Source organism: Ammospiza caudacuta, chromosome 1 (assembly GCF_027887145.1).
Source record: "Ammospiza caudacuta isolate bAmmCau1 chromosome 1, bAmmCau1.pri, whole genome shotgun sequence".
Classification (NCBI taxonomy): Eukaryota; Metazoa; Chordata; class Aves; order Passeriformes; family Passerellidae; genus Ammospiza; species Ammospiza caudacuta.
The window spans coordinates 83,233,799-83,251,962 of NC_080593.1; the positions used below are offsets into that span (position 1 = coordinate 83,233,799).

The 18,164-nt window shown below is 35.9% G+C and overlaps 1 protein-coding gene across 5 annotated transcripts in view; it reads left to right on the top strand.

Moving 5' to 3' along the window:
- Window positions 1–18,164, top strand: part of SEMA5A (semaphorin 5A) — a 372,788-nt gene that overhangs the window by 213,070 nt on the left and 141,554 nt on the right. For all 5 annotated transcript variants that reach the window (XM_058824781.1, XM_058824771.1, XM_058824791.1 and 2 more), the window contains one exon: window positions 16,069–16,131. In XM_058824781.1, coding sequence (XP_058680764.1) covers window positions 16,069–16,131 — 63 coding nt within the window. The remainder of the gene's footprint in view (window positions 1–16,068; window positions 16,132–18,164) is intronic.

Here is an 18,164-nt window from a genome sequence, read left to right on the forward strand (position 1 = left end):
CTGTAAAGAATACACAAAAACCTGAAAGTCTTTTGTCCCCTTTCTATGCATCTTTTCCTAGTTTTACTTTCAAATTTGAAATTATGGGTTGGGACTGAAATGCAAAAAACTGTTCAAAACAAGGGAGTAAATGGATTTGTTCCATGGTACAAGGATGTTCTCTAGTGTTCTATACTTCTTATAATTTATTCTTATTTCTTTTTTAATTATTGTAACTCAATCTTATTTTTGAATTGTAATTTTCAGTTCAGAGCTCATCAATGAATACACGAAAATAAATAATGTATCTAAGATATTTTTTTCCTGGTGTTTTATTAAAACTGCAAATTAAATTCAATATAGAAAACTAGCCATTCAGATTTATAAGGGTTTCCTAGAACTCTTGGCAGTCAGTTCTTTGCTAATCTCAGTAACTTGGTGGCTTTAGCCAGGATTGTCGCATAACTGTTCATTCCCTTTTCTGCATCACCAAGGATATGTTCAGCATTTTTGAGTTCTGCTGTAGATTATTATGTATCTCAACCACCCACGTCCTCCCCCCTGAAAATTGACCATATACCTCCCTCTAACTTCTTAACCTCTTTATCCATTTAAGAACCTTCCCTTGTGCCCTGATTTTCTTGAAGAAATTCTTAAAGGTCCTTTGGTAACAGAACTTGTCCAATGCATATTTCAAATCCAAACAGAACGTAACTTATGGATATCCTTTGATCATACTTTGTCCATATCCAGATCTCTTTTTCTAGTAATTTTCTTAGGATTTTATTTCATTCTAGATGGAAGACTTGGCCTTTATTGTGCTCATTGTAGCTCTTGTCAGCATAATTCCCTGGTCTGTTGAGGTGCCTCTGAAAAAGCAGAGTATTTTGGGCTCTCCAGAATTTTGATCTCCTATATACTCTGACTATTCTTTAATTTATGTACCTGCTGAGAGTGTACTCAGTCCCATTGCCTGGGTTATTAATAAATCCATTAAATGGTATTGGCCCAAATGTCAGTCTTCGACTGACTGATAACTGGTGACCAGTGGGATTCTGTGCTACTGAATATAACCCTTTAAGCTTCATGATTCAGACAGTTTTTCACTTTTGTTATCAACTGTTAATCCAGTCAGTATCTCAATGGTTGGGCTCTGAGAATACTACAGGCAACACTGGCAAAGATATTGCCAAAGGTAAAGAAAAACAGTGAGCACTGTTCTCATCAAAGAAGGCAATCATGTTGGTAAGAGATGATTTTTCCTTCTCTGATCTATGCTGGTTGTTTCCTTGAAAATTTGCTAGAGAAAGATTTTGCTGTGTCTTCAGTCCACTCTGCCAGTAGGCTCAGAGATACTGAACTGGACAGTTTGCACCCAGCAGTCATGGTGGTTGAATTCACACACCAGATCTTACTTTATTATTGTCTTTATCTTTATCTTTATTATTTATGATACAATTTTTGATAATTTGCTTGATAGATACATCAGCACTGGTGGTTTCTTGGAACTTCCTGGAGCCCATTTTAGAAACAATTTTAATAATTTTAGTATTAATTTGCTGTTTTCCAGACCTCAAGTACCAAAGCATTTGTAAGTTGAAGGTCATACACTGTTTAACACTTCAGCACTTTCCTCTCTGAATTGCTTTAATATTCTTGAACAACTAACCATGCTGAAAATGTGTTGCTTTTCATTTTGTCTGTATTGTATGACCTCTTGTAGCAACACTATGATGAGGAGAGTTCTTCATTAGCAGCCTGCGTATTCTGGGATGAGAACTTCTTTGAGCTCTGCCATGCTGAACTTGGGCAGGGGTGAAATATGGGGGTTTTTTTGGTGTGGCTTTATCTTAATCACTCCTTTGATCTCCTATTGCTTCTTTGAACTGTCAAGATTCCTGCTTTTAATGTGTTTGAAGGACTTACTCGTAATACTTATGACTTTTTAAAATTATTCTTCAGTTCTTTGTTTTCTTTATTTTGACACTGATTTAGTTTTTAGAAAGATGTTTACTTCCTTTTGTTAACTACTTCTGTCCTATTAATCTGTTCCAAGTTGCCCTTTGCCTCAGTTTTGTTTTTCTTTTCTTTTTTAATTTTTGCAAGGTAGTGTTTATGTGTCTCCAGCTAGGTCTCCTTAAATGCTGCCAGCAAAAAATTTAACTCTCAGCTGCCTGACCTAACTCTTTCTTATCATACTGCTTCCTCCTGAAGCTCCCTTTCATGAGGCAAACCTGCTGTAGTATCCAAGTACGTATTGGTTGCAGTTACAGTGCTATTCCTGCGTGCTACTCAGAACAAAGTTCAGAGCTGCTTTTTCACTCTTCAGCCTTATGTTAAGTTGCTTCATGAAAACCTTGATTTGTGTTTAAAAATTTACTCTTGCTGCCAGGCTGTAGTGTTACGGCTGTCCAGATTTTATGAGGGTAGCTGAAGTCTGCCATGCCTACTGTACTCTCTGGCCTCATAGCACTCCTTACAAAATGTCTTTGGGGAAACTACCTTCTGCTCTGGAGAGGATGCCCCTCTATACACCCAAGTCCCTTCCTAGCAGACCACTGGAGAGACGTTTTCCATTTTATCTTTCTGCTTCTGCCCTTATTTTCTCTCAATAATTAGCTTTGAAGATGATGTATAGCATGGACTATGGATCCCTCTAAACGTGTCTCAGCTTCTTTTGTGAAACACATGACGATCAAATCTCTACCTGACTTCATTTTGTTGGCATATTTGCTCCCGTACGCATTAGTGTAAGTAGAGAGAATCCAACATCTAGATCATTTTCCTCTCCTTCTTCTCACTCACCTGCTATGATATCACTGGATGATATTTCTTGGGCATAGCACTGTACTGGAGTTTTCCTGGAGGTCCTCTCAACACATTCCTATATATCTTTATTTGGTTCTTCAACAGTTTAGTGCTCTCCCTGTCCCTTTGTAGGTGTTGAGAGTGAACCCAACTGCAGCATGTAATTTTCTCTTTCAGGAAGGACCAAAGGATGTATGTTCTGTCTGCTCACTAGGGCACATACTCATATGTGGTAATGAGATACTTTGCCCAAATATAGCATATTTACTCTGACTGCCACTAAGATTAGCTAGTGCCCTCTCTTCATCCACTCTTCTCCCACTTGTGGTGTTTGGATTGAGGACCATGCGTGAAACCTGAAGTGTGAGAAAAGAAATTAAAAATTGGGTTAACTTCTTTTGCTAAGATGCAAAAGAAATTCCCTCTGTACTCCCCATGCAGCAAAATACATTTGCCCTTTATGTGCAGAAAGAAGTCAAGCTGTTGATATTTTTGGTTTGCTCTGTGTTGTTTTGATTTATACAAGTGCATGTTGCAGTCTGGATTTGAATCAGATTAGCATTTGTGGAGAGCTGACCTCCTAAAATAGACAAAACTTTGATAAAAGAGGTTATTGTGGTGGCAACAGTGGGAGGAATTTCCAAGCATGCATTTTAAGTATGTTCAGGCTGTTACCAAATCAGAATTGTTATCTGTTCTCTGCCTTGCATCACATCTGCATTAACCACCCTCCCTCCCACCCAGGATTCTTAAGATACCAATCTCTCTTCATTAAACCAAGAACAAGAGCCAAATGATTGAGATTCCTGCTTGGCTTATCACATTTGGAAAATTGGCATCCTTTTGACAGTAAGACATGACAAGCTACATCTATACTGGAAAAATAATGTGTGTTAGAAGATAACTTTCAGCTAGCACAACATCAAACATGATTTTCTATTTAGATTGAGATTAAAGACATTTATTGCAAATGCATTACTTCATTTTTTGAGACAAATTTGTGGCTTTTTATGCTAGGATTACTGTATACTGGAAATTGTTCCTGTGTATATTAGGAAGCCTTTGTGGAGTTATGGACTGGCTAGGTAAAATGTGCTAATTTAATTAACAAATTTGGTGAGTTAGTTCCACTATAGAAGAGTTCATGGGTATGTGTAGAAGAAAGGAATTCACTGTCTGAGTAAAACATTAGTTCCCAACTGCCATTAATCCAATGGAGCACTTTGTTTCCAGTGGGTTTGTGACAGTGGAGTAAGAGAAGATGAAAACTAGCAAAGAAATCCATATGTGTTCCTCTTGCTCTTCCTTTTTTTTTTCCATGATAGCTTTTATTTTGCTTTACTTTTAGTTTAGGTGCTTTCACATTCTGTAATGGAGCTGTGTTTAGTTTCAACTGTAAGGGGGGCATTTGCTGCTCCACAATGAGGCACAATGAGGCATACAGCCATCTCATTTTGTGGTACACTTTTTTTCTGGTATTATTGACTCATGTGCTTCAGTATTGCTATTACTGGTTTTACTGTTACTGCTGTTACTAGTTCTAGCACCTTATATTTTAGGGAATGTTTAATATTCTTGCCAAAGGCATTTTTTTTCTAATGTGCAGAGGAATTTATTTTGAACAATTGAGTTTTCTTGCCTGAGGACATCAGCTATCCCTACAAAATTATTGAAATGTCATTTAATTGCCCCAGAAAAATGAGCAAATAACCCAAGATCCAGCTCAGGTACATTCAAATTTTTTATTCTGTTGTGCTACTCTGTCTAATAACTTTGTAAAATCAGAAGTTTTTAATAGTCACGCACAGAATACAACTTCTCAAAAAGCTGCCAATGATGTTCTATTATTTTCACCCCGATCACTTTGTGATTGTGTGGGGATTGTGGGGAATTTAGGAAGAGAATTTTTTTGCAAATTGAAACATTTTATTTCTCATTACTCTCATTTTTACAAAAAAAAAAAAAAATCTTGTTTGTATTTCCCTCTCTAGCAGAGGAAGCTTTCAGTCTGAATGGAGGAGGTTTCAGAAAGTTGGAAAGTACCAAGACGAGTAAGAAGCAGATTATTTTACTAAAGGTGTATTGATTAGTCATAAAAATATGATGTGTGTTAATGGATATTCTCCATTTTCACTCTGATCCAATCTGTTGGGTAAGAATAGGAACAGGCATATGTTTTTGCAAGAGTGAATAAAACCGAAAGAAGGGATAAAGTGTCCATCAGAATCAATACTTTTAAGAGCTAAAGTGTGTGTGAGAACATTTTTTTTTCCCCTCAAACTGATTTCTGACAAATGGGGAGCATTGAGAATGAAGATATTCACATTGGATTTTAGGTGATTTGAAGACAGCAGCATGCAAACTATTACCAAAAAGTGCAAAATGGAAGCAAAAATGGACTAACATATGTAATAATAATTTAATTTTAAAATACATAATTTTTATATATGCATGTATGTAAGGTATTTCTGTAATGTACACAAGCATATAATAATTTCAGTTTGGAATGATATGCATTCAAATTTTTAGGGTGTTTTGTTTCTTCTGTTTCTCAGTGAAGTGGCTGGTCCTTGCTGGCACGCAACTCACATTGAAATTTATTTGCCACATCTCACTGTAATATAGATTTTTTGGGATTAATGGCAAGTGTTTTCTAACAGAACTGCAACTTTTGAAATAATTTTGGCTTAAAAGAAAAAGTCTTTAGCTATGAATATTGTATGGAGGAGGAAAAATTGTTGGGAGGGCAGAGTGACAGGTTATGGCTCCCCATTCCCTAAATCCCTGTGCTGCTGGTGAGGAGGAGGCAGAGTCCAGATTGAAGGGATGAATTTGTTCCTGTGAAAAGCTGGTTGTAGTCGTGGTGGGAAAGTGTCTTAGCTATGTCTGTTTCTGACCATCAGACTCTATTCTTAATTGTCAATAAAATGAATTCATGAGAGAGAGGCTGGGTGGGCATCTGGCAGCCAGCCAAGCTGCCTACAGTCTGGCATGCTTGCTAAATGTACAATCATTCCAGTTTCTGTCCTGTCTTCCCTCTGCTTTTTCCAGAAACTGACGGATTAATATTGAACATACCCAAATTCAAAGCACCACATTTAACACAGAATAATGGTAGTCTGGGCTAATGTAGCCAAAAATTGTGCTATTTCTAGGAACACGGGTAGGAAGGAATGCTTTGTTTTCATCCAGTCTTAGTCTTATGTTGCTGATGTGAATTTTCTATTGCACTTGAGGAAGGGGTAGTGTAGGTTCTCAAGTTAGAGTTAACATCCAGTCCAAAAGGATGTCGCTGCTCAGGCTTTACTTGCCATACAGAGTAAGCAAGGTTTTTGTTTTGGTTTTGAGCTGGGTTCTTTTTGTTTTGTTTGTAGGTTGTTGTTGTATTGTTTTTTTTTTTTTTGTTGTTAGGAGGGGGCATTTGTTTGGTTTTTTAAATTATTTTTGTTTTACTTTTTACTTTGGTTGTTGGGTTTTTTGGTCAGTTGGTTTTTCTTGGGTTTTTTTAGCAGAAATAAAGATTGTCTTTTATTTTTTCCCCACAAAAATACTGAGATATATTCATTTTTATATGTCTTGAATTTAAAGTAGAAAATTAATTTTGCTTATTTGAATTTTTTGACTTTGCAGTTTTGTAGTGGTGCTCTCAGAACAGCCTGATCTGAGTTTCAAACCCATTTCACAATTCCCAGTAAAAGCTAAAATGAGTGGACTTTGCTCTAATTCTTAAGTTCTTCAGTGTTTCAGACATATGCTAAGGGGGTTTCCTATTCTAAACTACTGTGTGGCTGCCCCTTTTCTGTAGTGGCTATTAAGAATGTTTACAATTTCTCGCCTTTCTTCTGTTCTTCTTAGACAAAACTTGCTTTGATTTTGGAGTGCTTTGCTCTAGTAAACGCTCTGGGATTTGTTGCACTGACTTCAAAAGATTTTCAGCAGAAAAAGCACAGAAGAATTTTTAAGAAATAATTCCTAGTAATAGATTTTGTAACTTTCTTTTTATAATTATAAACTAGCTTCCAATATAAACCACTGTTAAAGAGATAAGAGCTATAACATACACATCAGGGGACCAGTTGTTAATAAGGCGTAATTTGAAAGGGGAAAGCTGATGATATCTGCAAAAGGAAATAAGAGCCCCAAGGCTGCATAGAAGTGCCATTACCAGTTGCACTGGGCATTCTGTTGAATGAGTTTTATTTATCATGTTTTTATAGTTACTTCCACTGAGCTTTCCACAACATAGGAAGAAAAATACCAAAGTACAATATTGTTGTTCTAATGCAGCAATCAAAGAGTTTCTAAATCAAGAAATATGGAAAATAGGCTACAGGAGTAGAACATTACACAGCTGTTTCAGAAATAAATTTTTTGGCCTTCCTTCTTGAGATATTACTAAAATTTCTGTGTGTCACTGAAATTTAGGAGATACTTTTCTCAGCACTTGAAAGGATCTGAATCTAAAAGTTGTGTAGTTTCCTACAAGTCTACAAGGTCAGCAGGGAGGGAAATAGGAGGGGGAAATTTGCACATGAATTATTAATATATGACAATTGTTTTAGTGACTGCTTTCCTAAGACTCCTAATCAATGCTGAATGAGATAAACACCTTTATATGTAACAGGGGTGTGTTTTCCCTTTAAGCAGCTGTTCCATTGTCCCTGCAAAAGTGGCCAATTTGGATCTGAATGTTTGTCTTTTAAAAATTGGATGGAAATCACCCACCCATTTAATGTCACCGCTATGAGGTTGCTAGATGTCACTGACCTCCACTAATTAATAACTTGAACGATGTTCAGCATATAACCCAGAGTGCAAAGTTCTGTGTGCCACTGGCAATGCTCCAGACAGTTCACTTGTCTGAAAACAAGAGAGAGAGAAAGGCACTTAGATATTCAGGCTTTTTCATAGCCTCACTGTAATCTCACATCTTCATGATGAAGTTGTGATTTAGAGTTGGATTCTGGGCCCCCTGCTTCCCACTGCTCCTTCCATTGCACTTGGAGTACACAATGTTCCCATGAAGACATTTTCATATTCTGAGCAGATCTCCTCCTTAGTCCTGAGGCTCCTTTGTCTCTCTCACCCTTGATTTCTGTATAATTTAGCAGGGCAGTTACACTCCAATGAGTTTCCTATTAGCTATAGGTTCAAGATTTCTGATTTTAATAAGCATCTTTTGCATTTTATGTCTAATGAGAATTTTTCTCAGCCTGCTGAGGTTCTTTTGTCCAACTCCACAGCTCATGATATTATCTATATCTTGATGACACTCACTTATGTGCCTCTGTACTTATTATTCTTCTCCATATTCTTGCTATTTGGTTTCTTATGTTATTTTAGCATTTTTCAAATTAAAGCAAATTATTTTAAAGTAAACATAACAAAAATTGACATTTCCTGATTCCATCTTTCCCTTGGTGAACTGTCAATTGTGCTGTCATCAACAGTGTTGATAAGTCTTTGCAATTTTTCTTGTTTTTTCCTTACTGTGTTCAATTATGCTCAGTCCGCTTTCTAAATGTCTTCTATATTTATGTGTTATCCTTGAAAAAGAAAACTTAATCTTGATTTTCACAATCACATATGTGTGCAATTAACTTAACCAGAAGGATATAGAATTTGTGTCTCTTTGCTGTTGAAACATTTTTTTCACTAGCTTTTCTCTGGACAATCTACATAAGGTGGTGGCTCTTACATTTCTTGTGTCAATAGCATTCTATTTTCTCTGTACTTTCATCTATCTAAAATCTTATCTGATTTTTTTTCATATTTAATGGAAAAAATATGCATTTTGAAGTTCCTTTAAGAGATTTTGTCTCGTTGCTGTCTTGTGAGATACCATCTTTAAGTTAACTTTAAAAAATATTTTTATTATTGTAAGTAACAGTTTTTGTAGAGCATAGTATTTTCTCTAGACCTCTAGATAGGTATTACTATTGACAGACCCAAGCTTGCCATCCCTAAAGCCTAGTGACAAAGCTATTTAAATAAACAAGTCAAAACAAGTGCAAATTGTGATGCTGTTCTTCTCTTCCTAATGTGACATTATGTACAAAATTACATGCAAACATACAGAAATACTTTTTTTTTGTAGTCTCAGTTATTCAGTATCACTTAGAAGGTGTTAATAAATTTCATCCTCCTGTGTATCTCTCAGGTTCATCTGAGGTTTTTTCAGCTCATGCCTGGAAGCTGTAACGCAGCTATCTTTGACATCCCAGGGGAAAGAAATAGTATGTTGGCCTTGTCTTTCAGAAGTTATTTCAGGAAGGTTTTTGATTTGCAGGAAACACTCTGAAATGCCATGGCTTCCTTGGCTGCCTGTGGCTGAAAGTTGAGGGGTGGTGATTGTTGGGCACCCTGTATCAGCATGGCTGTCTTGATCTGCAAGTGAGCATGGGACGGGATTGCTCACATTCCAATGCTGTCTCTTCCTTTAAATTTCCATGCAACTTATTACCAATGAGCAGGTGTACAGGAAAAAAAAACCAAACTTCTGCTTGCCTGTGCTGAAGGTCCAAACCAACATTTTTGGCACTCCAGTACCAGAGGACTCGTGTCACCACTGATTTGTTGTTAACCTTAGGGGCGTGCGAAGTATGAAATTTTATTCAAATTCGTTTCATTTCATTGGAATAAAGAGAATCCCGACATATTGAGACCTAAAAATTTAAAACGCTATCAGTAAAAAAACTAACAAAACTCAAAATGTTGCTTTCAAAAGATCTTGGAGCCTACTAAAATCAATCTTATTTGCAAAAAAAAACCCAAAACTCAATGTGGTAACACAGATGTTAAGTCTTAAAGGATTCATATGTAATTTTTTCTAAACATTAAATTTAATATATGTAGTATAATTTCAGAATGTGCATTAAAGATGTGTTGTGAAATCTCATTCCTACCTGCTGAATGGCTGCCAAGTTTGGTAGGGCAAGAACATTTTGTTGTTTTGCCCCTTCAGCACAATCCTGCATTCAATTTTTAAATGTCCATAAAGACTGTAAAAGCCTCAAAATGCCAGATTGGAACAATAAAAACTTTGAAAGTCACAGTGCAACAGTTTTTGGTTTTTTAATAACTCTCTGGGAAAACATACTCAAATTTTGAGTTGCTAGCTTCTAGGTTTGGAACTTCATTTTCCTCTCTAAAACTGTGTCTGTTAAATGCAAAGAGAGTGAATATTTTGTCACATTTAGAAATCCTTGCAGAAGACAAAGAGGAGAATACACAGGTGGTTGGGTAGCTGGCGTGTGTGATAGTTCAGCCTTGGGCAGAGTCCTGTGTCATTCAGTACAGTGGAGTGGCCCAACACTGAGGGTTCATGAAAGTCTTAGTAACTCTGAGTTCTTCTCTAATATGGTTAATTTTTTTCTTTTATCATATTAGCTCTGAAATTTTCCAACAACTGTTTATTTGCATAATCAGTAAATCAGATGATTAAAATTTTGGCTGCTTCATGAGTTGGCAGGGTACGTACTTCTCATTTTTTAATATACTTCAGGCTAGTATATTTGGAATAAAATTAAGTTGACATCAGCTCCTTGAAGCCATATAAAGCTTTAGATATTACTTGGTTTAAGTACAGAATTATATATCTATCAGGGGATCTCAGTTCTAACTGAATTCCAAAGCCTGGAAAATTCAAGCATGATTTTATGTTTATTTCCATACATTTCGCAGTGCTTACTTTATAAGAAACTGTAATTTTTTAACTGTGGATGAACAGTAAAAGCTGATTCTGAACAAATGAAAACACACATGATGTTATTCCCAGGAAAATTGGCTGTTACATGTGGCAAAAAAAAACTTGGAGGCAAAATAATGCAGTCATTGCAGCCAATTAGTAAAGTTGTCCATATGGTGCTGGACTTCTTGTATGAGCTGCTGGCCTATCAATTCATGTGAAAGCCTAACCAGGACCCCTTAAATCCTCAAAAAACAGCTTTTCCTCTTTTCTTGTGATCCAGAAGGCGAAGCTATATTAAAAGGAAGCCCCTTTTTAATAATTTGCTCCTGTTTTTAATTTAGAGAATGAGAAGTTCAAAGATATTTGTCAGAAGCCTATTGGCAAGATAGGCAGCTCCAACAGTAATGGCTGCAAGGATGAGGGGTCATGACTCTGTGGAAAGCAAGGAAAATGGTTCCTGTGAAGCAGAGACAGGTATAAATCTTCCCTAAGTGGCTTAACGTATTTGCTGGAAGCAAGGATGTCATTAAACAAAAGCATGCCTTTAAACTCCTGGTAACCATCAAAACCACCACTAACTCTGGGGCTGCTAATTTGCTGCTAATGTCTTGCTGGTGTACTGCTCTGTGGCTACATTCTTGCTTTGGGTTTACGATCCTGACACTTTCTTTATGGCCTCTTTAAATTCAGCGTTTGGAATACAGCATCCAGAGCTAATTAGGCAGGCTGTAAGACACCCTTGCCAAACAAGTCAAAACATTTTGAAGCCATTCATTCCATGGCTGGACTTGATGTGAACAGTAAGGCGATATTGCTCACGTTTGTTGACATATATTTTTATGGTTATTGCCATTATACCCCACGTCCCCAGAGTATTGTTTAAATACATGATACAAGAGATGAAAGCAAGCAGATAGTGAAAAAAGAAAAAAAAAAAAAAAGGAAATATCATGTACTTGTTAGTTTTTGGCATTGTGTAATTAAACCATCTCCTTTAATGTTATTTTTGCCAGTATCTAATTAGCAGAGCCATCTGCCTAAGAAGTGCTGGACCATCTGTCTGGAATACTGTTCTGTTCATTTCTTGGTTCTTGACTAATTAACTTCTTTCTCTATGAAATGTAATGGTACATTCTGTTTCTACATTTCCAAGTTCTTATATAAATATATATATGAAGGCATACTGTCAACCTGTATATGTTTTGAATATCTGTGTAGCTACAGGAACATAGTTCTCCCAGGAGGTCTGGTTGTACTCAGTTATGTGCAGATTTCACTGTAGGTGAAAGCCACACTTTTTTTGTTGCTCTGTTGGTAAAACTAATACATCTTTCACTTAAATAATTGTAATTGGCCAGTTCTTTATTGACTGTGTTCAAATCTCAAATTTCCTGTCTACGTTTACTAATTAAAGTTAGAATTACAGAAAGGGGCCATGTTAAAGTTAAGTATGTAGGGCTCTGATTTTTTTTTTCCTGTTATATTTTGTGTTTTTCTGGAAAATTATGTGGTAATTTAGGATGGAAGGGACCTCCAGATGTCTTGCCTGGGGACTTCCTTTGTTGCTGCATGTTGGGCATGTAAGAGAATCCCTTGACAGTTACTTCTATGAACTTTATTTACTGTTCCTACACTTTCCATGTTCCTCTTTTAATATTCTTCAAAGGTATTTGGATAAATCAGTTTAAATTACAGATTGTCTTTCAGTTTTTGTTGGAGTTAATGTCTTTGCAATTATTTAGTTTAACTTGCTGAAGATAAAACTTCTAAGCAAGACTCTTACTATTCAGCCAGAGAAGTTACTAAAATATATCTGTTGTTCCAAAGAATATTATTAATTTCAAGAATGTAATTTTTAACTTAACATATATATGGCTGTTGAATGCACATTTTTCTTTGTTTTGAAGATAATAGTTTCATTGCGTATTCTCGAGTTGGAATTTTCTTTCTTTGCTGGCTGGAATTTCTCTCCTCCTACTGCCCCTTGAAAATGCCAGAAGAGATTTCATCTGAAGTTTTGAAGTTCTTTACAAACATTAATGTTTAAAGCACTTGCACAGCTATTTACAACTGAGGTTTTTCAGAAAGCTGCCTGCCATCAGTTTGAAACTTGAGTTCAAGCTTAGAGCGTGAACCAAAGCTTTGGTTTTGTTCAGTCTGATTTTATGTCAAATTTGTATGGACCTTTGTGGTTCATGCATTTTTTTTAACCTAAGAAAACAATATGTGTTCAAAAGTGAGCTGTGACAACCTCATCAGAGTACACTGGGTTAAGTTCAAGTTTTATCTTTCAAGTGCAGTCTTTAGAGTTTCTCACTTTGACTTTAAAAGAGTTAAAAATCTCACTACATTACATAATAAAGGTTTATTTATACATAAGAGAATGTATTTATGAAGGAGATTGGAAAATTAGGAGCACACTAAGTCACGTCATTAAATTTATAGAGGTGCTTGAAAGACCATATTGATCATAGGATTTATAAAAGCCATGTCATTGAAAATATTGTCGACTTGTTATCAGAAACAGACTGGTGTGCCACCTTAACCCTCCTTTTTAACCTCTGCAGCTGTGTTCTTTTTAGAGACGTGTAGTAGTAGCTGTGTATCACCTGTCCTTATTTTCTCTGATACTGACTTTTAAATCCCTGTTTACTCTTTCCCCAGAGATAACAAACCTGAGTGTCTGTAATTTGGTCCAATGAACTTCGTTGCCCGCTTAAGTAGAATTATAACGTTAATTGAAACCAGCACACTGAATACTGTAGGTTGTAATTTGAATGTGAAAATTGTAGGTTCTCATTAAGAAAAATAGAAAAAAATGTATCCTAATAGGATAAACCTTAGCTATATAGATCTTTGTAGTGAATCACATATTCAACATGGCTTGCATGTCATATCTGCTCTCCTCCTCTGAACTTCATGGAAATCTCATCAATCAGTATTAAGCAGGAGAATATGTCAATATAAGGGAAGCAGTGGGTAACAGTAATATCTGTAAACATAGTTTTGCACTTGCTTTCTAGAATAATGCAATCCATATGTGTCCATCTGATCATTCAGAACGACAATTTTCAAGTCATAATCTTCTAATGGCAAAACTCACGTTGTTATTATTCTTTCGGGACATTTTGCTTTTTCTTGGTGTGCTGAAGATTCAGGACACATTTTTCTCATTTTTTTTTCCCACATTGAAATGACATTTATCTTAAAGAGTTTTCTACCTGTCTTCCTCCTGTATAGAAGCATTACACTGTGTTGAATATCTAAATTTCCATTTTGTGGGAAACTCCCAGAATTTCCTAAAGATTAGAAGGTAAAAAGAAAGCAAGCTCTATGTAGAAATGTTTGACTGCATTATGTGGGAGCCTTAGGGACCAAAGTACAACAGATTGAACTACTTAGCTCTCTTCAGATGCCTTTGTTCTGTATTTCATTTGCAGCCTCCTCTATTATTATCTCCTCTAGCAGTGGAACCAAGGCTGTAGGGACTATGAGTACACTTGGTTTCAAAGTGGGCACTTTGCTTTGTCACCAGTGTGTCTGCATTTATTTCTTGTCCACATAGTATTGCTCCTTTTTAACAGGTGTTTTCATGACTAGGGCTTTCCCAGAGAGTTGGCCATTTGGTTAACTTGTAAGCAAATATATTTATATCTAGTTGTAGCAGTTTCTTCTGTTTGGTTTCTTGTATGTGCTGTTAACTGTGATGTCCAGAAATATTACATAATGTTTTAATATTTCATATACTTCTCCTTCAAATTACTTTTACTGTGGACTTAGAGCCAATTGAAAGCTGGATATTTTGTCACTGAAAATTGATTCATGATAAACATTTTGTATTTAATGCAATCTTTTTCCTTCAGTTTGTGCCTGACATGTTTTTCTCAGTTCAGTTTTGCAAGAACTTTTCCTTCGAACCTTCCTTTTAAGTACCCATATTTTGCTCTCTTTCTACTCTGACCTCCTGGTAACTAACTCTTGTGTTTCTCCAGGCATTTGAAATTTTTTGTGCTGTTCAGAGATAACATATTCAGCACTTGTGCCTTATAACATGGAGGTTCAGTGTGTCCTAATGGATTGATTAGGAATTCAGTTGGTCATCCTACAGTCTCTATTTTAGATGTGAATTGCTTTTTACTTTACTGAGTCAAAAGAGTTAGGTCATTGCTGCTTCTTTATCTAACTCAGTACAAGATTTCTTTCATGCTGCTGGATACAGTTTGTTATAAATTCTAGGGTCATTCACAAGTGGATTCTTCCAGAAGTTTTCAATACATTCCTCTGTACACCATACTCATTTAGCATTGCAAAAGCAAATGCTGTAAATAGGAAGATTTATGATGGAGGAAGAGAAGTAATAACATAAGTTTTCACAAGTAGATTTTTTTTTTTTCTTTAAGTGAAAAACACTCATTCTTGGGCTTGTTGAAGGACAAATACTCTGAAGGCATTTCCCCCCTTACTTTAAACAGGCTTTTGCCCTATTATTAAATAAATAAAGAGTCTACTTGCTATTAATACAGTCTCCATTAAAATACAGGTAAAAAATATTTTCTATATTAAATCTGGATAAATGGTCTTTCATTATTTCCTTGTAAATAAAAATGAAAAGGCTGTGGTTTCCGTAATTAGGCAGCAGTAGTTGCTTCAGAAATCTCAATTCTTCTTGATAAAATGTGCTTTGTGGCATTTTTATCTAAGGAACATATGGATGTGCACCGTTGAGGTGAAAGAATGCAGCCTGATTTAAAATGCACTTTGACTACACAGGCATTCAAATATGTACATGTATTGGCACATTAACACCAAGCATGCAACCTGCTCCACTGAACAGCAAAGTTTGTAAGTCATAGCTGCTGAATGTTAGATATGGAAATAACTGGAATTAACTCACACAGTGAAACTGTAGTAATGCAGACTAGGCTTTACAGTCCTGGCATAAATCTCTTGAAGCAGTGAGACAGCTCGAAAAATGAGGATAAATTGCTTCTGCTCGGCAGTGCACTGTTTCACTGTTGTCTGGTATGTCTCTGCCCATGGCTTCTTTCTCTGAATGGATGTGTTAGTGCTTCTGATTAGGGCTGCAGTCATACCTTTAGAGACTAAATTCTCCATTTGATGCTTGAGATAAATATCTCAAAAAGTGCAGTAGGGCACACTTTCACATTGAGCAAGGTTTCTCAGCAGAGCTGACTTCAGATGCTGCGGTGATGCAGGCCAGCTCTGTTGGAGAAACAGGTTCAGCCTTTCTGTGTGTTCCTCTATCTACTTACCCTCATAAAACTCACAATAACAACAACAACAACAAAAGGCTAAATAGTATAAATGTAACTGTGGTTGTTTCTGCTGTAGTGATTGGTACAGTGAATCATAATGTTGGCCAGCTTCCTTTTAGATTAAAATAATGAAAAACTTCAACAACAAAGCTACATTTCTAGGGAGAAAACTCTTAAGAGGCATTTATGGATGGGATCTTCCACAGCTAATCACCTGTATCTCTGAAGCACATAACACAAACATGGGCTGTGAGAGCTCAGAGGCTTACATTTCTGAGTTACCTTGCATTTCTAACAAATTCTTTTTGCTTGCAGGCAGTGGAGTGGCAATGTGATGAAGCTACTAAAAGAGCCTGCTACAGTAAGGGCAAATCAAAGGTAAGCATGAGACGGCTGATCTGCTTTAATAAAAATATTATGTTAATAGCAGATGTAATTCAGTTATTGCCAGTGTATAAATCCCTACCTTATGCATTTTTGCTGTCTCCCTTTCTGAAGAGAGACATAGCGGAAGAGTCTGCCGCTGATGCATGAGCAAAGAAATAAAGAAGACTGAGAGATAGAGTCACATGATTCCTGTCTGAAATGGCCATGAACTTTAGCTTCCAACAATTTACTGTTTTGACACCAAGGTTAAACATATGCATGTCATATATAGTGAACTCTATTCTCACTTCATTTTCTGTGCTGTAAATCCTGAATAACTGTGTAATTACTTGGTAAAATTCTTGGTTTATATCCCTATGTTTAAGATGCAATTTTATTAACTTTTTTATTTCCTGTCTACTGGTAGTATGAAGAAAATAATATTAAATGCACTAACTTCTCAGACATTGAACTTGATGTATTCTTGAACTTAAAACCAATTCTTTATTTGGCAATTTCTGCAATTTCTATTATTCAGTACAGGAAAATGTAATGCTAAGATGGAAGCTTTGGATGTGCCAACCTGAAGCTGGTTATCAAATTAACTATAAAAGCAATTAGAATTGCATGCAGTCTGTGTTTTTAATTTTTATACTGTTTAGTGATTAAAGTTAATTCAACTATAACATAAAGGGAGAACATATCGAGAGTGATAAGTACAAAAGCCCACTTTTATTCAGTAGAATGTGTTGCATACATTATTGTTGTGCAAAACTCAAAAAATCCCAAGCTTCAAAAACATATTCCAACAACTCTATCATCTAGTAGAGGAGGAATCTCTTCTGCAGAGTTAACTAATTAATCACTGACTTTTAAATTTCTCCCATTTAACAGTGAATTTCCAGCTCCTTTTTTGCTAAGTGCTAAAAAATATAATTGCAGTATATGATTGTACTTCTGAGATAAACTTCTGAGGAAGAATGGCCTCAATTCTGAAGCAGGGCCATGTTACACTGTGAGGTATAAAAAAGAAAGGACTTTTGGAACCTTGCATTTTAAGGAAATGTTTCATTTTCTAGGTTGTTATTTTTCCCTAGAAAATTTATGCTTAAATATGTAATATATCCCTCAAGCCTTTATCCTTAGCTTTCATATGGCAACACTTGTAAGTAAGGGAATATGCTCATGTGTCAATAGAGAATATCACAATGCATTGATCAAGGGGTATATACAGTAGAAACTATTCTGGTAGCAATGCTATGTGTAACTAAACAAATATATATGGCTTTGTTTCACAGTGATTTTCCAAGTTTAAGGCTGTGAGCATAGCATTCAACTTGTCTGAAAGTCATATAGTGCAGTGACTGTGATCTAACTTGATGGATGGAAGTAATTAAAATTCGAGGCTATAGCAGTGTACTTTAGAATATGTTGACAACACTGTTACCACACATTCTATTCAACAGTGTAAAGCATCTGTTGCTACTAAATAATTTTGTTAGGGGGGATGTACAACACTTTTGATACACATTTGAAAATAGCAAATAGCCCTTAGTGTAGTTTTTCATTCATGCAGAGTTTCATTTATGCTCTTCATACCCTTTTGAAGGGATGATGATTGGAAGTTAAGCTGTCACTGTAAAATGGTATATATGAGATTCAAATAATGACCTCTGTGATTGTTTCTTGGTATTGTTATTATTTGTCTAAGGATTTCATTTGTACCCATAGCCATGTTCCTCATTGACAATCTAGAAAAGGGGTTTAGTCTTTATGCTTCATTACATTCAAAAGAAATCCTGGGAGTAAATACTTGTTATTGTTATCAGTTGGGTTGTTTTTTTTTTTGTTTTGTTTTGTTTTGTTTTGTTTTGTTTGTTTGTTTGTTTGGGGTTTTTTTCCCCTCTTTTTTTTATTGTTTTGGTGTTGTTGTTGTTGGCTTTTTTGGTGTTTTTTTTTTTTTTTTTTTTGGTGTGTAAACTTTGTGGCCTGAAAGCATCATATGGGAGTTGCTGGACAATGCAGAGATATGGTCTGAGAAAACC